The following is a 27639-nucleotide window of genomic DNA, read 5'->3' as shown; positions in this document are numbered from 1 at the left end:
TCACTTGTAATGCTATTTTTCGGACGAGCATTAGTACCTGATAAGGTTCCAACCAGAGATATAAGCCGTCCGAAAAGTTGTTTTGCAAACTGCCCAAGTTAGATCTGCTATTTGAAAATACGTTGCACAAATGGTTGAGTGCGATCAACTTCAGATCAAGTCTATTTAAAGTTAAAACCAACCAGGTTCGCCTTACAACTCTAGTTGAAACTATTTGAAGTTGAGACGACGTCTTCTTTTTTGAATTTTAAACTAAAAAATATAACAAGCGTTCCTTAAGTGTGACATCTTTTCCACAAACACTTTGCATACTAGAAACACTCCACTGGGATTTTTGTATTGTTTGCAAGTCGTAAAAATTGCGCGTTTGAAAAAAATGCGAAGGAGTTCGAAAGCAAAATATATCCGCAAGCAGGCGCTCAAGAGGCCCACAAATTTAAAAACACAAAATGAAACGAGGTTAAAAAATGAACCGTATATTCGGGCACATGGACAAACGCTTAACTTGACTACACAAATGCGAAAAGGTGATTTATGATATTTAACAGTGATTCGATGCTTGTACGTCTGTATTTACTGTCAAAGTACTCTTAAGACGGTGATAAGTGGAACAAGAAGTGCTTGATGAGAAATTGCAGCAACAAAAAAACAAAGAGGGGTTTACACACATTATGATACCACTGTACGTGCTTAATTGGAGAACTAAAGTTTTTGATTCAAGGGCGTTACAATATGACAGCCTAAGGATGGTAAATGAGTACAGAAAAAATACATAGCATTCAGTAACGTACCAATGCCCCTAAGAAAATAGAAACAAAAGACGAATTTCGTGATGTTTATAACCTAGCTTCCCACAGGAAATTTTTCGTAACGGTTTGCGATAGAATTAAGACTGGGCTTCAAACAAATACAAAACGCCGCAAACGCACTAACTAAACGAAAATAGAATGTTGCAAATCGGGTTAAAATAAAAATACGTCAAAATAACAGTTTATGACGTCATAAACCCCTGGCGTGTTGAAACCGTATGGAGATATAAAACAAGTGGATGTATGTTTAAGTACTCGTTTTCAAGTTAAAAATTCCATAAAACAGTGGGGTCGGGTGAGCTGTTAATACTTGTTGTTGGACATTTAAATGGGTTAAGACAATGCATTTTTGATGGCTATTATGCCCAAAGCTATGTTCGCTGCTACAAAATCACATATATGGGGTTTATGACACAACAATGAATAGTAGCGAAATGAGAAAGTGCTTCATGGCTTCAAAATGATGCATATTTTATAAAAACCGTGCGCTGATGAAATTTTATTGGGATAAAATGTTCAATTTTTAACTATAGTACAACAGACTTGTAAGCGAGACCTAAACCTTACCCAACCTTTTGTTATGAAGTCAAGCCAAGTTTTATATTCAATACGCCGTAATAACTATAAAAATGTGGCCGAGTGTAAAGTCGGGTCCAAAAGCCTGTTTCATTAAAACTTAAGCCCGAACCCGACCCGACTTATAACTCTATAGTACAGTAAATGGTAAAAATGATCAAATACCCTGTGGTTTAAATATATGTTAAAGTTCAGACTGAAATTTTACCCATTGGTGATATAAAACCGAGTTAGCAAAACATGATTTTAAACTGTACGTGACAAAATATAAACCAACGTTTTTAGTTCGGCGTTTTGTTGTTGGGACTTGGGAGCTTGTAATCAGACTATAAAATTGCCTACAAAAAAAACGTTGGCCTAAAAAACTGATATTTTAATTTGATGTACTCGGTTACAGAACAATTTTAGTTAAATTCAACAATCACAAAATTTCCCTTATAAAGGCTTTTTGGTGAACCCAAATTCCTTTAAACCTATAAAAATATGCTCAAAACTCATAAAATCACATGACCGCCAAAATGGGAAAAAAACGTACACTCATTAGGAAACCAAAGAGGCCAGTAACAAAAGTTCAGGTACCGGGACCAAAAAACGAAATCAAACAGTGTTGCAGAAAGGTTAAACTCACACTGATGCATGTGGTGCGTAATGAAAATTAGGGCTTTTCGATCCAAGCCCGGTGATAATACTCAATACAAGTGCAGTGTTGTGTTTGGGTACCGAAGTCGTGTTTGCAAACCGTCGTTCACACCTTAATACCGCTTGACTCGTCCACTGAGGGTTCCTCGTCGGATCTGTTCAGGGCGGGATTCGAACCCGAAAAGTGTGGCTCGTCCTGAGAAGTAGAGATCGGTTGTTCGGTGGACGGCATAGCTTCAGCGGTTTCCTAGATAAACAAAACGCGTATTTGTTAATAATGATACACAAGTGCCTGTAAAGAATGGTTTAATTTTTGTGGATCCCCGCGTTTACATACTTCCTTCAAAAAATATTAGGGCCTGCAAACCCTACATGCAAAACCATAGGTTGGATCCAATGAGGTTAAGGTTTGGACCGAAGTATAACAAACCTTTAATAGTGGTGTGCGTGTCATGCAACTAAATCCGCTTATTAAAGCAACTTTGGAAATTGAAGCAACTATGAAAACCTTTCGGATACTTGGTGTTAACCGCTGGGCCAAACGTGAACAAAGTTACAGTACTAAAGTTCAGGTGTTTAAATTTAAAGTTTTAACCATTGCGTCTTGACCAAAAACGCAATCCGTCTTATAATGTAGGTCATCAAAAAAGTATATTGATTATATAGTATAACGGATACGCCACTTTAAAAATGGCAAGCACAGCATGGCCAATCTACACGCAATACTTACAGTTAATTTAGATTTCAAAATGGAAATGTGATTTTCTTACAGTGAATAGAAGCAATGAAATGATATGAAAATTATATTACACTTTTTACCCAATAAGAAGCTAATAGAGAGACACAATACATTTTCCATGAAGTACTGTAGGTACAGGTATAACATAAAAGTCGCCACTGGAACGCCGTATCCAAAACTTCTGGTCTAACAAAGTTGTTTAACCACCTAAAAATGCCGTTCGTGTTTCTGATGCTACAAGAGCAACGGGGAAAGTGAGGGTGCTTCGTCTCAAACGCCCATGACAAGGCAGATTATGAAGCATAGGGTTTAAAACAACCAATAAACCGACGGGAGTAAACCACTATTTAGCGGTCACAGCGGGAGAACATGGCCCAACAGGGAAGGCACATGCATTTGTGTTGTGTACAAATTTGACAACGACTTTCACTTTATTATTGTACTTGCCCTTAATAACGCAAACATCAGCGAATGAGGGCAATATTTAAAGACAGGTACATAATGGTATTTTTAGGCTTTAGTCAAGTTTATGTCAATATTACAGTCCGTGCGTTGGGAGCAGGGCTTTGCAAGAGTGGTTAGGGCCGACATCTGGGCGTATTGTATAATTAAGTGGGCGGTACGTTGGTGTTACTTTAGCCAGACAACGCATTACAATATGTTTGTGAGCAAACATTTTCTTTACATCTAAAACTACAGCCAAACTTTGCCCTCAAACAAAAGAAATGGATTTATTTTGACAAGCTAGTGGTCCATCTTTAACCGGCCTTCCGAAATAACCACAACGTCCCGTTAATAGCGATTCTAATTGCATCCACGATTTCTGAGTTTCCCGGGAGTGTCCGACGAAATGGAAGCTACAATGACTGGGCAATTTCGGCTTGTCATAACACCACAGCAAAGGAGAATTAAGCTCCACAGCTAAACTGACAGACGTCTAACTTAAAGACCATTTTCCCTACAATCCAGGCAAAATATATGTTTGCAAAATGGCCGATATATGGTACTTGAAATGCTTTATGTTATCTGTAGTGCTAAGAAAAAGATTTTTGATTTCAAACCTTAACGGGAGGAATTCACTTGATTTTTTCATGTGGTTTGTAAATGGACACTTAAGCTCTGGAAATATAACCTGTAAAGTTGTTAAAAGGCCCAATATTAATGATCTTTGTATGGTTTAGCATCTAACTATGTAATCGAGAGGAATTAAAATGTTTTGAATTTTGCAATAGAAATTCGTCTAAAAAGGTTGGGAACTTAACTAATGGCCCAGTTAGGAGTTTTCTTCTATTTGACACCACCGCAAGACTTCAATGTGGTCAAACGTATCTTCATATTTTGCAAATTTTATTCGTTTAAAAGCTGGTAGAATTTGTGATTTTACATCGTAAGTCTTTATTTACCATAAACTTAACCCAATTGCCACTTCATATTTCATTCATTAACGCATTGCCCTATCAGGCTGAAATAAGTGAAAACACGATTAACGTTTTTAACAGTTCAGCACTTTGTTTTCGAGATATGCCCAGTCACTATAGCACGTGATTTTTCGTACACACCTCACATTCCAAAAAATGTTTGCTTACTGTTGCGTTTATAATTGCTCGATCGTTAAGGCCAAGTATCGGCCTTATATAAAGCATAGTAATTAGCGTAATTACACAGGTTCTGTAAACAACTGCGCGGGTGGGTCCGTTCCTCTGCAGAATGCTTTGCGTGGGATTAAAGGGAAATGTACAAAATATAAGGAAACCGTTGTTTTAAAGGGGAATTCCATTTGTTTCTGAGTATGTGGCCAAGTGGTCTTGTTTTTTCCCCGAGATTTACCACTGATGTTAGCAACAGCAATTATTGAAACGTTTGTAAAAGAAGGTAATCACCACACACATATTATATTTTCTTTGTTAGTTTTGATTGTAAACTGCTGTTTTACTAAAACAAAATGAAACAATAAAGTTGTGATAGAATTTTTTTGTACAATGGTCTCAAACTTTCCTAAAACGATTTCCATGCACTTTTCAACGATCCGTGGTTCCTGTTTGGCCATTACAAGCATTACAGTTCTGCTATATACAGTCACGAACCTGCAATCAAAAACTGAAGATATGGCTGTAATTACAAACAGAGAGAAGGGTATTCGTACTTGATGTGTATAAAACCGGCTATTGCTACGCAACAAGTCAGTTGTATATTTTGCCATAGCGCAGTAAAACGTGTCTTAAAATCAGACAAATATGTTGTTGTTTTAGTTTATTGGATTGTGATGAACCGCGAGTGATCGTCTGCAACCCACGCACGTTAAGGGGACTTCCCAATTCTCTCCTTAAAAACTTCCGGGCACGAACCAAATGATGTAATGGCTTCGATTTGCCTTACAACGACTAATAAACATGCCAAACGCGTTTGACACGGAAACTTACATTCAAATCTCAAAAGATCTTAATAACAACTGCCAAAACGTTACACAGGCTTAGGTGCACGACTTCCTGATATTTTAAAATTTTGTATGTTTTAGTGCACTGGTTCTCCACTCGTTTCTGGTCATGGACCACCGGCCCAGTAAAAATAATATCGTAGACCATTTCATTTTTGAGCAAGTTTGAAGTACGCATACGAAACAACCATTTGGGCTTGAAACATAATGCTTTAAAACCGATTTTCAAGAAGTGAGATAAATTATTTACAGCTAACATTTCGATACTCTTTCAACACCACTAGTGGTCCATGGACCACCAGTTGAGAACCACAGTTTTAGTGTGTACAAAATAATGGGCCTTCGTCTTTTCGTGGCCAAAAAGGTTGGCCCAATTTAAAAGGTATACAGACCAGCTACATGCAGTTTAAGTCAAAAATTACAACCTCTGGTGAGATTTGAAACCAAAGCCTACATTAAAGTTTGAGCTGATTTTGTCTGTGTACTTAGTTTCAGCATACCCCGTTTTCTTATGCAATGTCCCAACAAATACGGTTTATGGAGACTTTTGGAAATAAAAAATATAGGTGCTCCTTCACAGTCCTACCTGATATCTTGACCATACTTAAGTCGTCTTGCATTAAAATCTACATGCACAATTGCTTTGTGGGTCAAGTCCTTACCTCCATTTCGATGTCCGTCTGATTAGTGATTCCACTGACCGAATGACCGCTGCTGGACGATGCTCGCCTTGTGACGTCACCCTGAGCAAAACAAAGCAAAAATCGTCAAATTTCTGATGATATTTGGTTGATGTTGAAAACACAAGTCCGAATGCTTAGTCACTGTTTGTACAGAAGAATAAAGCTTGCGCGGTGAATTTGTGTTTTTAGTTTCGTGTTTCAAAAGGACAAGCAATGTCGATAAACGAATTCGAGTAAATTATATTTCTCTTAAAGAACGGTCCTGGCTTAAGCAATACCAACTGCTTTATTATTGTTACGTTTCGTCCCTGGTTAATTCAGTGGCTTTATCGAATGCTTTTAAGACCATTACCTGGTTTTGACGTAAAAGCCTAATTTTAAACTAGCAATTAACCCACTAAACCAGTGGTTCCCAAGACGGGAGAAATTTTAAAACTCGAGGGAGGAGGTTTCATTAAATTTTTACATGTGGTTTGTAAATAGACACTTAAGCTCTGGGAATATGCCGGTGAATGAAAAAATACCCAATTTTAAATGATATTTTCATAGTTTAGCACTAAACTATAAAAAAGAGCATAAAGCACTAAACACCTTTTCGGTTCTGGTTTATGAAGGGTTGTTTATTTCGCCACGAAAACATTTTAATTCATCAACACAGGTGATTGATTATAAATTGTGCGTCGCCCAAACACGTTTACTGGCGATTTATGTTGATATTTCAAGCTCTCGGTGTTACCGGCGCCGCAATAGATGTACAGAAAAAAAATTCTCGCGTTTTAAATAACCTTTCCTGCTTTTTGAACCTTAAAGCTGGTTCCGATACGAGCCTAGCCCGGTCAACCATTGCTCTATGAAACCTGTTCATGGCACTGCGTATTGCTCAAATATTTATCGGAGGTCGTTTCAAACAGGGGTTTGGAATTTATTAAGTTATTTCAGATTACTGTATGTACTATTCGCTTTAAATAACGGACAAGTTTTTTTTTTCATTTAAAAGAAATGCGTTGGAATGCACTACAAACTGTTGCGGAAAAAATATAAGGCCGCGTCTGGGAATACCTTAAAACCAGTGTGCCAAAGCATTTTAGACCGTGGACCATTTTTTTGCATCAGAACAAGGGTTTGCAGACAATGGCGGAAAGTTTGTGAAAAGTAAATATACTGATCAAAATACATTTCTATATCACGAGGTAATCGAATACTCCAGATTTTTTTGTTAACTTTTTTGACTAATTTGAACACAGCCTTAAACGTCAACATCCAGATTAGAGTTTACACTACATAACCATCACCAACACTGACAGTCAGAAATGGCAAGGTAAACAAAAAACATCATGTGACAGTGTGAGCGATTATACACAAAGTCAGTCACGCAAAACACCTGCGCTCGAATCCGGTTCATACGAATATCCCCGCCCACTACGCATGACGGAGGTGCATAGAGCTTTTTTTAACAAAACATTGAAAGTTTCTGTTGATGTTAGTGTTGTTTACTGATAAATGATATGAAGGAAGTGAATCTAAGGTGGCTCTAGCGCTCACGTTGCACGTGTAAAGTCTTGGTGTAAGGTGTAGATACCACCAAAGTCTGTATAAAACACAAGTTGTCCAACCTATTGTTACGCAATAAAGCCTATGGAGCCATTTTGTGTCCAAAATGATACAGCGGGTATAGGAAAATAACACATAAATTGTCTGATATTTACAAACTGGAGATCTTAAACGCGAATTTGATTCGCCAAATTGAATGATGATTTCGGATTCTAACATTTCACCGTAATATTAAAAGCTAAATTGCTTTTTTTCATGTAAATTTTGCCGCTTATTTTTCATGTAAGCTTAAAATATTTGCATTCAGCGTGCGTTATCACGATCAAATGTTAGAACCCAAAAAATTTATTCGATTTTGCCTATCAATTTCGCGTTAAAGCCCACCAGTTTGTAAAAATCAGGCAATTTATGTGTTTTTCCCTATACCTGCTGTATTAATTTGGACACAAAATGGCGTCCATGGAGCTCTATCGCGTAACAATGGGTTGGACTACTTGTGTTTTATATATACTTTGGATACCACATAGTTGTAAGTCCGGCCTGACTTTACGGGTCGGTTTTTGGCCTTAGTTTAAAAAATTCGGGTCTCACCTGACAATTGGCAGCAACTTTCGGGCCTATTTCTGGTCGATAATGTTAATTTTTAAGTCGGATTTGGACCGGGTTCCTGGCTGGTACAATTAGACTTAGGTCGTTTTTTTATTGAAAGGGTAAAAGTATGTAAGCTTGTTCAACTTGACAATTTCCAATTCTTAATTGGGGGTAAATTTATTATAGCCTATGGGTGAATAACAAGAAACTTAGAATGATTTACCGGGTTGGCCTGTATTGTTTTCCCATTCTCAAGCACGCAACAAAATAATGTAAAAAAGGTTACCAGAAAGAATTTGCTTTCATATATGATTCTCATGCAATTATGTGATAAATTTTAACCAATGACAAATAAAAAAACGCATCTTGGATCACATAAAAAACGTTTGAAACACAAAGGTTCCAAGTCACTAGTTTGGGAGATGATAGGTGAAGTTCATTTGGCGTTTAATTAAAACAGGAAAACTTTTTAAGACTAAGAACAAGTTCATTTGGCCAAAATATTGTTATTTTAGTGAACAAAAGACTGATATTAATTTATACACTGTTTTAATTCTTTTCGCATTTAAAAATCATAAAGCTATAGATTCCATCAGATTCAATAAAAAAATATTTTAGCAACAGCTGAAATCAGGCAAACTCACAAACGTACATCTTTAAAACACTGCCAATAATAAATCAACGGATGTTCAATTATTACGCAGCTACAGCAGAAGGCGAACAATCTTCTTATAGCAGGTGCAAACACAAAAAGAGACGTCAAAACTTTGTCTCTTTTCTTTACAAACCCTTACGGATAGCGAAAGGTGTCATATGCCGATAATCATATCGACCATTTGTACTTCACCTGCTAGGATTACACACACAACGCATGCATGGTAATAAATTTATCGATTGGACCAATTCGCAGCCTCGAGAAGGACAAACAAATATGATGACGTAAGACCGAAATCCAGGGGATATTACGTTGGTAATGCATTTCAGCTGCAGTGTACATTGCTTTTTCTTGGTTTAAGCTGGTGTATAAGGGAGGGATCACTAATCGCGCGAAGTGCTACTAAAAGCATGGATGGACAAGCTTTCAGCCATTGTCGACCGGGTTAAACGTTCTTATTTCGCCAACGGCCTTAAATATGCTCACTAAACCCTAATAAAAAACCTAGCAGCAGAACGCGCGTTCTTGGTCATTGTAGAAAAACCCTTTATTATTCTACAGACAGGGCCACACCAAATAGTCAGTATTCCTTCCAGAGCAAGTAACAAAATACCGCCCCAAAGACATACAATGTGCAGGGACGCTTAACACTGTACAAACGGTCGCATTTGGCCCTATATGACGATGGGCTAAATTTTTGAACCTTCTTTCAAATTAACCGGAAATTTGAAAGCGTTATCTGCATTTGCCTTCTGTGGGTAGTATCGGTGAGCATTAAACTACACGGGTTGTTTCGGTCAGATTATCGTTTTGCACACACCACCATCTATCTATGTAATGATGATTTGGCTAATTCACACAGCACCATAAATACCTAATATCCTTTAAAGCAGATAGATCGGCCCTACCTGCACCACGCCAAGTTTAGATCAATGTTTTGCCTTTGATGGACGGAACGGTATGTTTTATTTTGTTTGGACAAGACGATACGTCATGTAGTTTTGAGATTGGTTGAAAAGTGTAAACTTATTGCTGCGAAACATGTCTTATCCATGTGCAAAATTTTACTGTACTGTATTTCTCATGAGTGATTGAACTGTGATTAGCATTTATGGTGGAATTCATTGTACAAATGGGAATCGCAACATTTCCAGACGGTGTTGTTTGACAAAGTAACCTGTTTGAAATAGCGGTTTTGGAATAAACCACGACCAGATCGGGTTACAGACTTGGAAATACGATCCCAACCAAGACACCGACAAACCGCCTCCCCGGCTTGAAACCCGACACATACCCGGAAAATACCTTCGCCAAGCCTTTCCCAATTTTTCCACAACGTTTTGTGTGGTTTTGGTTTCATCACAATATTTGCAGTAATTTTCCATCTGAGCTCAATGCCTCAGATTCACATATTTCAAGCGGCAACGTTTTTGTCATCTTTTTTTTGCACACCGTCAAAAACACCAAATGAAACTCGTGGGGATTTTTACCGACTAAAATAGCCATACACTAGCAAGAACAACCACAAACACCTATCTAAATGATAATAGTGGCGCCATATGCAAATGACGTCATAACTAGCTACTCATTTTTTGCGTAAAACTTTTTATGTTCCACTGTAAACAATTATACATTGTAAAACATACAATAGTTAAACACTTTACTTACTGCTGCTAAGGTCTTGATAACGTTCACTTTGCACATCGGACAAGTTTGCTTCGATTCCAGCCAGGGATCAACGCATTTCTTGTGGTATAAATGCCTACAACACACAAAATAATCAAGATTTAGAACGCGCGTTAAGCGAAATGACACGTGCAGTGAAACACGGCTAAAGTCCATTCACTGCTTTTTCTTGGAGTTTAAACCACTTTCGGTTTCGCCTTATGTGAAATAATAAATCAATCGATACACCATTTCGAAATAAAGACGATTTAAATTGAGTGAAGATAACTAGTAAAGTGACACTGTAGTATGTTTGTTGGTGGATACCAGAATAACAATGTTAGTGAGTAGTAAAACAGCTATACTTTAAGCAGCATCTAAATCGATCCACAATTTAACTTACAATCACAAAGTATAGACAAATACTTTGAAATCATTTACTCGGTCTGGGAGTAAGTAAGACTGGGTAACTGGCTTTGCTAAAACTTTTAACAACTTACACAATCGCAAACATGACTACACACGCTCGCTTAACGAGGTCGTTTGTTTTCAAGAAACACCGACAATGCGAACGGACGCTCTGACGTCACCACTTACCCACACGGTAACTTCCGGATGACGTCATTGATCTTGTAGTTTTCAATGCAAACTGCACACATGACGTCACCTGACAGAGCAGTGTCACCTGACTTTAATGTTCTAGTTGTAAGTTTCGCCATAGCCTTGCGTGTCATGCTCTGCCGTTGTCGCTGTAACAAGGAATTAAACATTGTTAAAGATAGGTAAGGTTCTATATTGTGGAAGCCTACTATTAGTGGAAGTCTGGTTTCGTATATTGCGCCTTAGGCTTATCTACCATGTGTTTTGGAATTTGGTGATAACAAAGTTTGGATACAAATACAACGTTGAATGCTTAACATAACATGTTAAATTGAAAAAATTTTCTATTTGAATAAGATACAAATGCTTTTTGCAAAATACAAGCGAAACAAGCGTCTTAGTAAAATCATCTTTTAAAATGCAACCAAAGTTCTTGTCTGCGACTGCACTTTTGTTACACTAAAATATCAAGTTTACACCAAAACACGGCAAAACTAATACCCCTGTAGTAATAAGAAAGGGTATTTAACGTGGTTAGTGTTCAGCCAAGTAGTAATAGTGTGGTACATTGCCCGACCGAAATTCAGCCAAACACCGTAAAATGATGAGCAAAAGTTTAAAAATAGTTAAGTTTGGGAACAAGAATCATCCAACACTTTCTCCCTATACATTTTGTTTTTCAGTTTCGTTACTCCTCTTTCCAAAGGCAAAATCGGTAACATTTTAGTCTTAAACAATAAAGGTGGCTAAATTGTTACGTCGTACGGGCACAAAAAGGTTCTATACAAGAAAAGCGAAACTTCCCAACAAACGGTACCACCAAGTCAAATAAAGGACCTATTTTATCTGTACGTTCATTACACAAGGCCTGCAAGGGGTATGCCATATGTTGCAGTGTTTTTATACAACGTATTAATGCATTTACCGTAACGAGAGCCTCGGTATAAGGCCTTAATTTACTAATGACCGTGTCAGCTTAGGCTGCATACATTACAGGGGCGTAGGTAAACAATACGTTAAGCCATATCATATGAAGGGGTGCGTTGGTTGCAAATGGCTTTTCAACCTTTTGTTTCTACATATAAAACGGAAACGTAACGTTTAAGGCCAGAATTTTTAAATCAGTTATGTGCAAATGTTGTGTTAAGTGCCAACGGCCTTGAAGTAAGGCTCAATCTTTTGAAGGGGTGATTTATTGGCTACTGCATTGTTAATTAGGTTTGTATGCTATGCTGTAAAACCTATTTACGTGTAGTTGGCTTATTTGCGCATACACTTTTCATACATGTCCATCTAAGTGTAGCAAAAGCATACAAATTCTTAGGCAGTGTTACTGTTGGGCAAGGTAATATGCTACTTAAATAGAATCCCTAAAAACTGAATTACAATGTCATAATCTCATCAAATGAACAATTTCATATATTGTCATCATTAAAATGACCTTACACCGCAAAAACATACCTGAGATTTTCGTATCAGGTATAATAAAACCACAAGGACTATTTAGAAACGAAAATGGAAGTTTTAACTGTGAACAGGCATTTGGTGCAAAGTGTGTGTAATCATTAGCTTAACTCTCTTACATAAAACACACGTCGTGGTACAGTGACGTATTACTAGTAATCCACCGGCACTGTGGCACTGTGACGTAATACAAGTTATCTGCCAGTCGCATAATAACTATGGATGCCTTGAGCAATGCAGATACGAAGCGGCCTTCAGGGCAAATTTATGAAAATGTGTTTAACCGAGAAAATAAAAATACTTGGCTGCGGTGTAATCTTGACATTTCGACATTCGGTGTCACATTGAAGTAAAAGTGCCTTTTCTAGGCATATTCGCGCGGTACAACGCAAATTGTTTGAAAAATGTTTGACGCCACAAGTGTTTGTAAATGTATGAGGAATTTACGGTATTATGTCGTTTATTCTAAACAACCGACTGAAAATACTTAAAAATAGTAAAACTGATGGTCTTTTATAAAAATACTGTAAGAGTAGAAGGTGTGTTTTTAGAACTATTAACCACCCCTACCCATTTCATTCCACCATACAAAAAGTTAACACACCACACCCACAGACGCACAAAAAGGCTCAAAGCCCCAAACAATTGTGCCCCAGGAGCTCCTATTGGCTGAGTACAAACCCACTGGTATTTTATGGAAACGTAAGGCTGTCAATGCACGGTCTATGGGCACACATCACATAAATTACTACAAATAGATTCCAGCATGACTTATATCCTCCGTCACACGCAAGTATGATGCTGCATAACGCCTTAACAGCACAAAGAAACGGTGCCAGCAATTATGGTTCAAAATCTGACGTATGTAGGAAGCGTGCATTGTGTGTGTGAACAGGACTGTGTCTGGACTATTATTGGGTGCTGGTTTTGTTGGGATAATGGTAGGTCAGACAATAGTTTCTGCCCTCATACAATAGTATACCCTATTCCAGCTATATCTACACTTGTGGCATCAAGGGTAAGAGGTTTGGGAACACAAAATAGGGTTAAATTTGACTGTCCATTTGGTCATGCCAAAACAAACGATAAAGCATTAATTTGTTTCATCAAAAAAGTTTGGTTTGAAAAATAAACCCAACACAACAAAGTGCTTTGACATACCAACTCACGGTTTCCCTATAATTACTTGTCACAGCAATGTGAAAACATAACATAGTGTAGTTAAGATACTGACCTGTCCTCTACTCTGGGCTTGAAATAAGCGGAAGCGTTGAATGTAATAAAATACAAGCCATGCTAGAGAGACCAACATCAAAATCATAAAAGAAACTGCTACAAAAATAATGGACGTCTTCTCTAGGCGAAACCTGTCAATAAAATAAAAATGTAAATAAAATACCATGAAATATATTGTATTGCATTAATTTTTTGAGAAGCAAATTTACTGGCATGCAGAATACATAAACAAATTCAAATCATATCTTTCACTATATCAGTTGTTTTTAGGGGTTCATGAACTCAAAGAAGGTAAATGCATACAACAGCAACCTGTTACCGAATAACTGCAATTACATTTAGTTTTTGTTAATCTCTCCTTTTGCCACATACCCATTTTTGAAGTAATGTACAGGTTAATTGATCAAGAGCTTTAGCTAAGTTTTATGTCAAGATTTGCACTCGTAACCAATCAATATAAGGGGTCCATTCCATAAAGGGTCAATGTAAAAATACATTTAGAGTTGAACTTAAGAAAATTATAGAAAAAATTGTTGTTGATTGTAGGAGCTACTTGGTACTTTCCATAAATCAGTAACCTAAGCCCACCATCAATGTAAAAAATGAAACAGTGTTTTGTAGTTGACTTGGCATAAACAGTTTCATCCTGCTTGCTAAAAGGAAGTATATATTTCTTTGGGTGCAAGTATGTGCAACCGACCTGAATCGAAATTATGTTTAGAGCAATGCTTCTCAACATTTTTTTCTCTGTTTTATGCCTCTGTAATTTGAAACAACCTGCTGGTTTAGAGAAATGTTACCCTGGTTGATGGTGTTTCCCTCCAGGATTTATTCTAGCAATGGTTTGGGTTCCTCCATCCACTACTCTTGCAATACTTGTACCCAGATTGAACTTGATAATGATTGCTACTATTTTTTGAGAGTCTGCAAAACATATATTGTTATAGGGTTGAAATACAAATCATTAGGAAAAGTGGAGTTTGTCAAAAATATTCAACAACTATATTACAGTGGAACTGTTAAACATGCATAATTACAGTATTCACTAAAAAAGCATTTGTTCAAATTGTGCAAAGCTTAGAGCAAAGGTTGAAGTTAAATAAATATGCAACAAATCGTCATGCCACCTACTTTCATGACTCATAATTGTTACGCCAGTTGAATCCTGGTAGTCATACACAATTATGCCACTTGCGTTTGCTTGTGCTGCCTGAAACGAAATAACATTTCATAGTTCACAGGTAAGACAAAAACATGAACAGCACCAGGGCCTGATATCAATAATTTACTGCTGTAAGAGTCTGCTTTGACATGACACACTTTTATGAACGGTTTTTATGTAATGTTTGAATGACAAAAATGGCGTTAGATATATGTAAAGTCCAATATTGTAAAAATTCCAATAAAAAAATGATCGATGCAAAATTTATGCATGGTCTGTTTAGGTTAATAATACATTATCATGTTAGTTATCAACCACACAGATTTTCATGACAATCAAAAATGTGCACCATTCGATACGATGACTATTGCTATTTGTTTGTCATTAGACAACAAAAGTATTAACTTTTAAAACAATAATATGGCTAGCTTAGTCAGAACTGATGGTTTTTACTTTCACATATGATTACAGCTGAACAATTGCAAAATGATATTAAATTAGTGATAACAGCTTCCTGGTTTCAGTCAAAAAGGTACAATGCTTCATTACTCATAAACAATAATTTAACCGTTTTTCAGCAAAGTTCTCAAAGATGTCTAAACCCATTTTGGTCAATGAATTAATTAAACAAGGCCTAATTTTGAAATATTTTATTTAAGATTTAATAATACAGCAATTCTTGCACATCACACAAGCATGTCCTTTGAAACCACATATGACAAAAATTGTGACACTTACATTAGTAATTTTGTCAGCAAAAGAACAGTTTCCTCTTGACACCAAAGCCACCCATGGCTGTGGGGTATACACATTGTTGTAGTTGAATGTGCAGCCATCTCGGATGCCTGTAGTGGTTGACAGGGCATGCACAACAACTCCAGTTACTTCTCTGACTGGCGAATGTGCACCATAATTTCCTTCCTCGTCTGTGCTGCTTTGGGAGCCCTGTCGATCAAATATTACCAAATATATGCATGGGTCTGACACTTTAATCAATATATTCAACAAATATGACCCATTAATAAAAATGTACAGAGGTAGGCATGACTAATGGAAAAGTAGACTGGGTTTGCAACTGTTAAAAGGGCAAAATCAGGGTCAATGCAAGGTACTAAACTTTGCACCTACATGTGTCAATTTTCGTGAAACACACACACAGTTTTTACTTTATGTGTAATAATGATAATAAAACTAACAGCAAAAAGATTCATTACAAATGAAATATCCAAAGAAAAAGCTAATTAAACATAATCAATTGTACAGTAACTTTTATTAGGTGCAATTGATCAAAAGCAGATAACTTGTCTTTATGCCATTCTTTAAACTTGACAAGTACTTATAAATAACATAAAAGTATGTTTTTATTAATAGGAGTAATAAACTTTAGAAATGCGCAACTGACCTTTGTAAAGTGAAATAACTGTAGTACAATATAGTAATCTGTCAATTTTATTGGCAATTAAATAAAACACTTAAACAAAAAAAAACTCATAAAATGTATTATCCATTTAGGCAATGGAAAAAACTTGGACCAGTCAACATAGCTAATTGATCAAGGTAAAACCAAAAAGGAGCAATAACATCAGAAATTGTGAGCACATGCATTATTGCAATTATGTCTTTCTCAAAAAAATCATTCCCTTACCTGGGAAATGTTCAATCCATTTTCAGTGTAGTTAAACGTCACAATGGCACCATAATAATATTCACTTGAACTATCCGTGGTTAATCCAGCGACCACAAACGATGCAGTCGACGCAAGTAGAAGATAAAACATAAATACTGACAGCATAATGTGAACAGGTTACCTATTTCAGTAATAAAACATAAGAGTTGGTGAAAAGCAATCTTCACCACAAACGTCTGCTCGTGACCAAAGACAACCAGCGTTGCTATTTGCGGATCGCGCGCTGGCTTATTATGATTCTGGTCGATAACCTTTCATATTTCTCCTTTTTCTTTTTTAACTCCCTTTTTCATTCGCTTCTCTTTTAATTAGTCCCGCTGGATTTCCTCATGGAAATCTTACAGTATTTGAAAAAAAAGATTTTACGAAAAGAAACGTTAAATCCTGGAACACATTTTGCGTCGTATTCATCATTATAAGTTTATTTGTTACGTTTTCTAGATTACACGTAGCCCACCTACAAAACACCGTTTAAATACTTGTTTAGCGAGTTTTTCGTGTTTTAAAAATACCAGCTGCTGATTATTGTAAGTTTTTAAAGCATATTAAACACCATTAAAAATGTTACAAATGCTATGCAGCTGTTTGCAGAAGATGTAACCATTTAAACTAAAAGCAAGAAAACAAGTTTGTTTAAATATCATTTTTTTTAATTTGCTTTTTCATTTTTTTAACTGGCAGTTGACTATCACTGTCTTGAAACTGTAAAGAAAATCAGACACTGATTCAGTGTTTATTTGCGTCCATAAAACAATCAAATCAGACACAAAAAATCACGCCTAGCACTGTAAGACTTAAAGGGCGGTGGAAAATGGGGAACTTAGGTATATTAATAACCAAACAAATAGTGTGTCAAATAGGCACCGATTTTTGGTTTATGGTGCAGAACTTAGTTTCACAAACAATGCTTTCAAACTGCAAATGATAAATAACTTAAAGATGAGAGCAAACGGATGTAAGATATGACATTTTTATGTCACAATTTGTGAAGTGACTTTTAGCACACAAAAATAATAAAATGTAAAGCATGTGAATGATAGTTTAGTGTGACAAAAATGAACTCCTAAGCCTAAAAGCCACACCAAACACCTTCCATTTAAAATGTAAATAAACAACATGTAACAGTCAATGTTTTGCAATGTAGCACACCTAATCACTGTTATAAACACCACAACTGTTTATGCAGTATATAATTTTATAGCTTATAAAACAAACACTGCATTGCGGAGGCAGCAACGCGGCTTAAATAAGTTATGAGTTGAAATAAATATAAGCACAATGCTTTGTATTGATGGTGATGGCGGCAATGCAATTAAACAATACTTTGCTCACAGCGGACGGGATAAAAATCCATTTTTTTCGGGTTGGTAAAATTCTTCACAAACTGCTTTCACAAGTTCGTTAAGCTCCGACACCAACTCCTCCCTTCCCCTGAAAAAATAACAACAAATACAATTTTCCTACGTGTGATTTACAGCGAACTGTTAAAGCGTGTTTATAATTTTATCGTAGTGCAGGAGTCGCAAACATTCCTAGTCGTATGGTGGAAGTCTATGTATAAAAATTCTTTTGCAAGATTTTTAGCTTCTAAAAGGAAAATCTGCTAACGTAATAACTCACATAAGACGAAGTTTACTAAATACAGATGGATGGCGCAAAGAGCATTTTCGAATATTTAAAAGCAAATTGTGCAAAAATGCTGACGGTTAGGGCTAGTAGGAAACTTAAATTCAGTTCCTAACCCTATCCTAGTCTTAGTATCACTTTAAATAAAAGTACTTTTACGTCATCCATCGGTACACAGCAAACTTAGTGTTCTGAGAGTTCTTATGTCAAAAAATATTTGGGCTACAACATTTTTGTTTAGGTTTACTGGGCACACTGGCGGCCGTTAGTGAAACAAAAACCTGTGATGACAGGCAAAGCAAAAAGGCTGTAAAAAGGGGGCTCCTCTAAAATAAAATACGCAATCTACGCAAGCTATACGCAATCTATACGCAATCTACTTATAAAACGTATGCAACTTTTAAAAATGTTGACGGTTAGGGCTTTTAGAGTCTGGGTAAGGGTTTATACTAAAAATAAAACTATTATTTAGTTTTAGATGCCCAGTTTAGGCTTAATATTCACATGTGGGTTGGGAGTGGTACTAAATACCGTATGGTGCCGCATGTTAATACTTGTAAGAAAATTAAGCCCAAAAGGTATCTGAGATTAAATTATATAGTTATTTTTGTTATAAACACTCACCCAGACCCTAATAGCCCTAACCGTCAACATCTTAGTTAGTTTTTTTAGTAGATTGCGTATAGATTGCGTAGATTGCGTAGATTGCGTATTTTAGAGTAGCCCGTAAAAAGGCCCGCTATAAGACAGAACACAGGCTACTTACGTTCCCACTTTTCCGCAAATCTCCGAATAATATTTGATTTTCGGTTCCGTCCCGCTGGTCCGAATTGTCAACACAACTTGATTGGAGAAGTAGAATGTGATCATGTGACTAGACGCCGAAGCAGGAAGTAACTGCATTGTGACGTCAGAATTAGGATAATAACAAATGACACAAACGGCTGGTAAACGACTTGAAAAGGGAAGTTAGACTGTTAGACAACGAGAGGATTATTACGGCACGTTATTTAGAGGGCTCGTAAAAGTATTTGTTCAGTTTCATTGTTAAAGAGGCAATGGGCAAACTTCATTACTGGTTAAAGCAGTGGTTTCCAACCGGGGAGAGATTTTACTTTAATTTGTACATGTGGCTTGTAAAGTTGATAAAAACCCAATTTTAAATGATCTTTCTATGGTTTAGCATCTACCATGTAGTCTATTGGGGAGGACTGAAATGGGGAGGAATTTATAAGTGAGAAATTCGTCAATAAAGGTAGGGAACTGGGTTAAAGATTTTTTTAATATCAAGTGTGGCTAATATGAACTGACCGCTATATCATGCATTAACAGTGATATAACGAATATTTACCAAACGTTTTCAGATGTACGACACCAATGGTGCAAAAAAGTCACACAGTTCTATTCAGATGTACGACACCAATGGTGCAAAAAAGTCACACAGTTCAAAGATATGAATTACACAAATTCGATTTTGCCTCGGTTTAGTGCAGGCACCTGTAATGCGAACAATAATACTCAGTCATACATGCATGCATATGGTCGCCGACAATGCCTCCCAATAGGTTATAAATTATCAATGAGTAAACAAACATTGATTACACCCTTCGGTAAAGCAAAAGTGTGTATTTCATTGTTCCAGTTTTTTGGGTTTGTTTGTTAGTGGACATGTTCTCTAAATCAAGACTTAAAAATAATACCACACGGTCAAACTCTTGACGCACGCTTGTCTCGTATGTGCAATGGTATGTAAGTTCAAAAAAGTTGGAATATTTGTTAAAATTTAAGTTCGAAAAGTAAAAACGAAAGGTATTTCAAAAAAATAAAAATAATTTCGAGGCCCTTGTGTAATAATGTCGTTTGTTTAGCAACGAAACAGCTTTAACAAGTTGAACCAAATAAATGTGCAAGTAAAAGAAATTAGATCGTAGCTTCGAAGCACATTTAAAGACCAGTCGTTTCCACAAAAACAATAAACACACATAGTAAACCTCAATTGAACCGGATTCGGTTAACCCGGATCTTCGCCTAATCTAGACAAAATTTTGGGCCCAAACGGGTCCAGATTAACTGAGGTTTACTGCAGATAAATTTTTCACTCAAACCATACCTGAAAACCAAAAAAACGCAATCGATAAAAACTTACCGCAATTCGGTCCTTCATTCTGTTATCGAATCCGGTCGTCAGATCACGAACGCCTTCGATTTCGAATCGCCCTACCCGTTTCGGATAACGAATCCCCCGCGAATCATCCGTGATGACGTCATCACCCGGGTAGTGACGTAGTCGTTCGAACATGGCGTTGATCTTATCTGGTTCGTGGCTGATGTAGTAAGAGTTGTTGCTCACGTGATCGCCGTATCTGGTGAAAAATACAGTTCATATGACCCCTTAGTGATAGACACAACTGACTAAACGGAGCCAAGAGATTGTGCTTCAGAAATAAGAAAATTTCATTACAATAAGTTTTTAAGTCATGCTAATAAATGGTCTAAATCAGGCTTTCGTAAAATAGGTTAAAAGTTTGGTACTTATTATAGGGTAATAGAAATACGCAACATGCATTCAATGGGCAAAGGACACGTTCACAAGCAAAAAAGGCATTGTGTGTCAAAATAGCTTTAATCCAACTTCAATGGAGCCAATCAAACGTTTTTGGCCCTTTTCGATTTTTTTGTGGTTACGGCACCAGAAACAAAAAAATGTAGGATTACTTGTCGTAAATGCTTTGCAGCTGCTCATGCAGCGTGAGTCCATTCGATGCAAGATAACAAGCACATTCGGCCATTACAGAGAGCCCGCTGATGCCATCTTTGTCCAATACGTTTGTCCCATACATGAAACCTATGAAGAACAAACTACTTATCGGCATCATGTTTTCGTGATGAATACAAACTCTTTATCAGATAAATAAAAGTAATTGGGTCACATACATACCTATGGCTTCTTCAAAAGCGTACAATACTGTTTTGCCTTGGCTTCTTAGTTGATCCGCTCTGTTTCCCATCCATTTGAAACCAGTTAAAGTATCCTAAAAAAACGGTATTTGATTACAAACGCCGTTTTAGCGTCATTAGGATTAGCTCTTTGTCATCATCTAGTGAGATACATTATCTCAATAGATTTTTACCTCAAAAGAGAAACCTTCTACTTTGGCAATTGAGCGGAGGATAACGGAAGACACAGTGCTGCTGAGCATGTACACGTTGGCATGTGAACTTTGACCGGGATTCTTTGTTACGTGATTGTGCCACGCCCACCAGCCGAACAACGCCCCTAAAATATACAGAAGTTTAGTTATTTTGCGTAGTACTGTTTCAAAAAATATGACGAAAAAGGTTGTTCGCAAAATGCTATCTACCAGATGCCTCATCATTCAGAAACTACAGAGTTTTACGCGGGACCGAATAGTTTGAGATACGAGTTTGGCCCCAAGGTTTGCTTGACAGGCCTATAAAAAGACGTTGTGTACAATGAAAAATAATACATGGTTTAAATAGGACGTTTCGGGGCTGTTCGTCATTAGGTCAACTAGGTGCTTAGCTATGTATTTTTTTTAAATTACGGACACAGAATGTGAGGTCAGTCCCGAATTCAGCCCGTTTGTTAAAAATCCGAAGCCCGAGGCCCGACTTACAACTCTGCAGTGGCGTCAAAATATGAATAATTTGAGTATATTTGTGATATACAAGGTACAGCCGTTTCAGTAAGTTAAACGTACAAAAAAATAATAATACGTTTTTAAATTCGGCATGACTTGTTCAGGCAAGAACTCTTCTTCAAACGAACTCATCTAAACATAAGTTCAGCGGTGTTATAAACAGAATATAAAAATTATAAACTTTTGTGATTATTTTTAGGCCATTTCTGGTCGAAATAAAGCAGCCTTGCGTGTATTAGTAGTTGTTATTTCGTAACACGTAGTGTGATCAACAAGTCATTAATCAAAAGCATTAGATCAGTCGGAAATAGCTTCACATGATCATGCGTTGTATTTGTATTATCAGTCGCTTTGTCAGGGTGTTTGCACAAACGCACTTGCTTTAAAACAACATCAACGCAATCGACTGTTTGCTTAAATGGTCTTTCTGCACTTCGATCCAAAGTGCTATTTTTATATTTGCTAAGTTAAGTTTAATCGAGTCACAATTTAAGTCGAATTACATAGCGAGTATATTTCTTAGGAGAATCCTTGTTTTTGGTAATTTGATGTTATATCAAGATTTTCAGCGATAAAAAAATTTGACAATTTCTGTTTAAACAACATTTTTTTCGAAATTTTTAAGACTGGCGGCGCCCGTGGGGTTAAAGCAGGGGTCGGCAACCTTTTACGCGACGCGTGCCAATTTACTCGTTATTTCCTTGCGTTAATGACCTCGCGTGCCAACGTTTTTTCTAAATAATATAGGCTCGTGCCAGCAGATGTCAATAATAATGATAAAGCAGAGTGTTTTGTGCATGTAAGGCTGAATTTTAAGACACTGACATGACAAAAACTGAAAACAAGCAGTGTAACAGGTTATATTGTTACTTCAATATAAACACGCAAATCAGTTGGCGTGCCATGAAAAAACACCTCGCGTGCCAACCTTGGCACGCGTGCCAAGGGTTACCGACCCCTGGTTTAGAGTTGTCAGTCGGGCTGAACTTCTCAGAGCAAGCTCGGACTGAGTTTCAATCAACCGGGATATATTTGGGGCTGATTTTACTCTCAACTTTTGTGGCAAAATACCAATTTTAAGCCTGATTCGGGTCTCTTTTTAAATTAAATTTTAAGCCTGATTCAGGTCTTTTTAAACGTTCGGGGCCAAGTTTCAGGCCTGCTTAAAACTGTGCATGGGTCAAACCAAACCATTTCGTTCGGGCTGTGGGACTGTCGGACGTTTTTACTATTGACTTGACAATAGGAAATAATTAGTTACCGAGTTCGTTTCCAGTGAAAACTTTCCATGTCCCGTCCAACTTTTCCGCTACAGCGAGTCTGTCAGCGTCCGGATCATTAGCGAGAATAATCGTGCAACCGCTGTCGTCAGCCGTTCTCATTGCAAGTGACTGTGTAAAGAAACAAATTATTCCATGTATTCAATACAAAACATGCAATAAAGGGAACAAAAATCAATGTTAACATTTTGTACATATTCCATCCATCTTTAAATCTGTGTAAATATATATAATATAACAAGTGCTACATCACTATGATTTTATTCTGTTCATTTGTTTTAATGCTAGACAGATTGATTTTAGTCATGAAAGTCAAAACAAAATGCTGACAAACAGCAATGTGGACAGCCATTAAAAAGACATGTTATTGTTCATGTGACATCTAATGTAACATCCTCTTGTGTGTAACAATTTTGTAATAAATTAAGCTATGGTAAAATTAAAAAGCAAAAATAAATTTGTAAACAAATGTGTAACCATAAGCAATACTATTTGTCACCAAATTAGACTTTTTCTCCAAACATTAACATTTTTGCCAAACCAATCCCTTATACTTCTATTCATAGGAACTCTACACCCGTAGATTGATCAAAACGTTTTTTCTCTGATAACAGCAGCAGTTGAATTTGCAGCAAAATTTATTTACGACAAGCAAGTACTCTGGTTGGTTTATCTTCAAACAAATATTACATTAAAAGTAACATGACAAAGACACTAAAAATAGCCAATGACCCAAACATAAAACTCTGAAACAGAAAAAAACTCTCACCAGCACTCCTTTGCCCTCTTCTGGATTAGGATATTTCACAGTTGAGAATTCAGGGTCTGGGTGCATTTGTTCGGGCACATCCATAAACTCAGGAAGACCAAAGGTTTTGAACGATTGTTTGGCAAAGTTTAGACCGACACCATGTACAGGTGTATATGTGAAACGCAAACTTGTAGTCTCATTTAGGTTTCTAGGATAAAATAAATGTTTAGTGTTTGGTAGAAACATTAAAGAGCTGCAAATATGTATTGCGTTGTTATATGGGTTTAGAATGGAACGGCTGAGGCTATGGATACAAAGAGTTTTGACAACACACAATGTACAATTAAAAACAATATGTTTAACAAAACTGTACATTTGATGTCCCTTTCATATAACAGATGCAGATCTACAAATGAGCCAAGTTAAAAGGTACTGGCTAACAAATTTAAAATAGAAAATTAAAATTAAATAAAATAGTAAAAATATGTTGTGTATTTGTGAATTTTTTTTTTCGAAACTGCTAGCTGTCAAAAATACAGGGCAAAATATAGTACCTGTACTCATACTTTTGTACCTGTAGTTTGAATATTTGGCCAAGTCACTGTAATAAGATTGCATCACTTCATCGTACGGGTCAATGGTTGATTCGCAAGATTTCTCATCCCACACATCTTCCGACAGGGGAATAAGATTCTCTTTTATGGCTGAAGAAATACCTGGAAAATACATTCCAAGTAAGATATGAAAAACATCACAATAAAATATGAACAAACAACTAAATGAAAAATGCACAGTATAAAGGGCATACAGCTTAATAGAAGACTTGTAATATATATATACAACATTCAGCTGTTGTTATACTTTGTGAACATGAAAAATTAAGTCCTTAGGTATGCATACAAATTTAAAAGTGAGAAAAAAAGAAGGACTATTTTAAAAATATTTTTTTATTGGAAAGATAAAAAAGAGTCTATTCAGTTAACCTGAGTCATGGGGTGGAATAATTTGAGCTCCATTTTCCCAATACACTTTATATCCATTGTCTTGCTTTGGGTTGTGTGATGCAGTCACCATAATACCAGCACAGGTGTTGTATTTGTTGACACCATACGGCTATTGATACAAATTAATTCTTGTAAAATTTTAACTATGTACAAAAACACATGAAAATGTAAGTTGAAAACATCACTATATCACAGTGACCCTGATCACAAAATGGCAAACAGTATTTAAAAAAAGTGAAGTGGGTCAGTCAGTCATTTGCAAGTATGTTCTTATAATGGTAACATACATATGTAAATTGCACAAGTAGCACTTCTTTATCACAAAACATGTCCAATCTGAGGTTTAACATCACTACTACATTTGGACACTGATTTACAGACTGTTAATATTTAATCTAATTACCACAAATGGTGTCGGGACAATCTTGGAATAAAGGTAAACTTTAACTCCACTGAGAGCAAAACAATTGGCAGCAAGAGTAGCAAACCTGTGATGAAAATACATGATAAACTTATTGTGGTTTACTGTTTTGGATATTTTTGGTTCATTTATTATGTACCTTGTGCTGTTATGTCTGGAATCAAATCCAATTACAACCCCTCTAGACTTAAGAGATTCCCCAAACTCTTGGAAGAGGTACTGACAAAATCCCTGCATATAACATGTAAAGATATTGGCAAAATTATGCCTATAAGTAATAAGAAAAACCACATGAACAATTGTGAAAACAAACCTGTGTGGTTTGAATTATTGTCAAATCATTCATCCTAGAGTTTCCAGCTCCCATTTCAGCTCTTAATCCTTAAACACAAAATACGCATTATTAGAAAAAAGAATAATGAAAAAGAAATGCTTATTAAAACTATTGGGTAGCTTAGTACCCTGAGTGTGTAACTTAGTGCATACCTGCAGTATCATACATTGTCAACTTCAATAAAAAAAAACTAAAATCAGGTCACTACAAACAGGGTATAAAATACTTGATTCTCAATGACTGAACAAGGGTTCGGCATTCTAAAATTTTGTTGAGCTATCGGAGTCGAACTTTGGGAAAATTAGCCAATTCTAAATTGAACACCAGCTCCTTAATTTAATTTGATTAACTTGAACATTAAATATATTTTTCCTCATTTTATGGATTTTTATATGCCAAGATTTATAACCTCATTTCTTGGACTTATTTTTTAAACATTTATACTTTTTATATCAGTATGCCAAAAAAACACATTTAATATTATTATTAACGGGAGTCAGAGTTACAGCTGTCCTGTAAAATTTTTAGAATCCTATATCAGAGTTTTAGGTTTAGGACTCCCCAGCCCTGTATTGAATACAAAGTATCACAACAAAAGTGATACATACCTGCTGTTCCAAATTCCATTCTTTTAAGGAGATACTTTTTAAGCAAGTCATATTTTTTGTCTTTGTATAGTGTTTGAATTTCTTTTCTTGTGACACTGTTCTGTGTACAAAAAATACAGCTAATTATATTGTACTTGTACAAAGAGTACACCGAATCAATTTAAAAAAAAGCTAAATATCTAAGTAAGTCATAAACCATTACATTATATTGTCACAAAAATTATAAATATTAAATTTAAAAATCGTTCGCCAACATACTAATTTCACAGTGCAAGTATCCCACAAAACTAAAAGTTGGTAAAATTTACAATAAAACCTTTTAAACTGAGCAAGGTGCTTTTGCAAATTCAAACCTTGTCAAATTTCATCCATTTTTGAATAGCCTCGTCCAACGCAGAATTTCCAGTTTCAAAAATCTCCATACTGATTTCAACTTTTAACCACCCTAAACCCTTGTGACAAGATATTCTATACCACAAAAGAGGGCGACCGGTAAAAAACAAAACAAACAATACCGGTATGCAATTTATTCTTCGAAACCCGCCAACAGAGTTGCTATGTAAAAAATACCCTGGATGAGCCGAACACTGTAGTTCCTGAAAATGATTACATTTTGCAGCAAATTTCACCAATACCAAGGTCCACAATAACGGAAAAACACAAGCAAAAGACTACACACAGAATCAGTTTTACATCTGCATATATAGTCACATAAGAGGATGATGAAATAAGGGGTACATAATGTCCTAAATGACCATCCTAAGGAATCACAAAACAAATTCGTGTGGATTGCGTTTCTCTACTTCCACGTTGTAATTGCCACGCACAGGTTATAACGTTGGCAATTTGGTGAAGTTTTATTCTTTCTTTTGATAGTTTTTAGTCTTTTGGTCACTTTTTTCCCATGTCGACACACACACACCTATCTAGTCTAGTTTTTAACCTTTCCATTCCGCCAGAAAATACCCAAACGATCTGCATTTACCTCCTTCAAAAAAACTAAAGCTACCAAAAATGACGTCACGAATCTAAAGAACCATAATGTAGTTGGAACACTATACAGTATACACTATACACGGATCTGATCATAAGTTTAATGAGAAAAATAACTGCCCCAAAAGACTTTAAGCATGTTGCTTATTAGATGTAGTACCCCTGAAAAATGTCAAATTAGGCCTACCCATTTCGGTGTAATTATCTACAGGTTAAAAAACAATGTTATATATGACAAGTTGGAAAATGCTGTGCGCGTTTACCCATTTTACTGTGGGGCGCGTTTTTAGACTTTGATTATTCCAGCAGAGGGGTTCTTAAAGTGGGGTGCGAGGTCCCTTAGCAGCCAGCCAACCCATTAAGCTTATAGTATTTCTAGATCATAGGAATGAGAGTCAAAAAACAAAAAAGAGTCAAATAATTGTTTTTGTGATGTAATAAATTGACCTGGCAAAATTCCTATATACGA

General features: G+C 36.3%; 2 protein-coding genes across 2 annotated transcripts; both read right to left on the bottom strand.

Moving 5' to 3' along the window:
* Nucleotides 1-321: 321 nt before the first annotated feature.
* Nucleotides 322-16749, bottom strand: LOC145238883 (RING finger protein 150-like). Its single transcript, XM_080102162.1, has 9 exons — nt 16450-16749; nt 15543-15749; nt 14774-14852; nt 14443-14566; nt 13641-13773; nt 10940-11091; nt 10346-10439; nt 5860-5940; nt 322-2271 (listed from the first exon to the last, which is right to left on the bottom strand). The coding sequence occupies exons 1-9, from the start codon at nt 16594-16596 to the stop codon at nt 2131-2133; spliced, it is 1158 nt and encodes a 385-aa protein (XP_079958288.1). The 5' UTR covers nt 16597-16749; the 3' UTR covers nt 322-2130.
* A 459-nt stretch (nt 16750-17208) lies between these two features.
* LOC145238513 (phosphopentomutase-like) lies at nt 17209-26758 on the bottom strand. The gene is made up of 15 exons (XM_080101707.1): nt 26531-26758; nt 26178-26277; nt 25549-25616; nt 25375-25466; nt 25218-25302; nt 24794-24923; nt 24385-24526; nt 23829-24018; nt 23041-23170; nt 21249-21394; nt 21056-21149; nt 20833-20962; nt 20264-20480; nt 18884-19014; nt 17209-17922 (listed from the first exon to the last, which is right to left on the bottom strand). The coding sequence occupies exons 1-15, from the start codon at nt 26597-26599 to the stop codon at nt 17820-17822; spliced, it is 1827 nt and encodes a 608-aa protein (XP_079957833.1). The 5' UTR covers nt 26600-26758; the 3' UTR covers nt 17209-17819.
* Nucleotides 26759-27639: the final 881 nt, after the last annotated feature.

This window comes from Phallusia mammillata, chromosome 7 (genome assembly GCF_965637545.1).
Source record: "Phallusia mammillata chromosome 7, kaPhaMamm4.hap1.1, whole genome shotgun sequence".
NCBI classification, from domain to species: Eukaryota; Metazoa; Chordata; class Ascidiacea; order Phlebobranchia; family Ascidiidae; genus Phallusia; species Phallusia mammillata.
Note: the sequence above shows the minus strand (reverse complement) of the source record. Positions and strands in the feature narration are given on the sequence as shown.

Bases quoted from the DNA above. Each gene is read 5' to 3' on its own strand.
- LOC145238883 (XM_080102162.1), bottom strand. From the start codon at position 16,596: ATGCTGTCAGTATTTATGTTTTATCTTCTACTTGCGTCGACTGCATCG. The intron at 14,853-15,542 runs GTAAGTGTCACA...ATTTCGTTTCAG, and splicing joins TTGCTGACAAAATTACTAAT to GCAGCACAAGCAAACGCAAG. The intron at 10,440-10,939 runs GTAAGTGGTGAC...TGTGTGTTGTAG, and splicing joins ATCCGGAAGTTACCGTGTGG to GCATTTATACCACAAGAAAT.
- LOC145238513 (XM_080101707.1), bottom strand. From the start codon at position 26,599: ATGGAGATTTTTGAAACTGGAAATTCTGCGTTGGACGAGGCTATTCAA. The intron at 21,395-23,040 runs GTAACTAATTAT...TGTATATTTTAG, and splicing joins TTTCACTGGAAACGAACTCG to GGGCGTTGTTCGGCTGGTGG. The intron at 20,963-21,055 runs GTATGTATGTGA...TGTTCTTCATAG, and splicing joins CGCTTTTGAAGAAGCCATAG to GTTTCATGTATGGGACAAAC.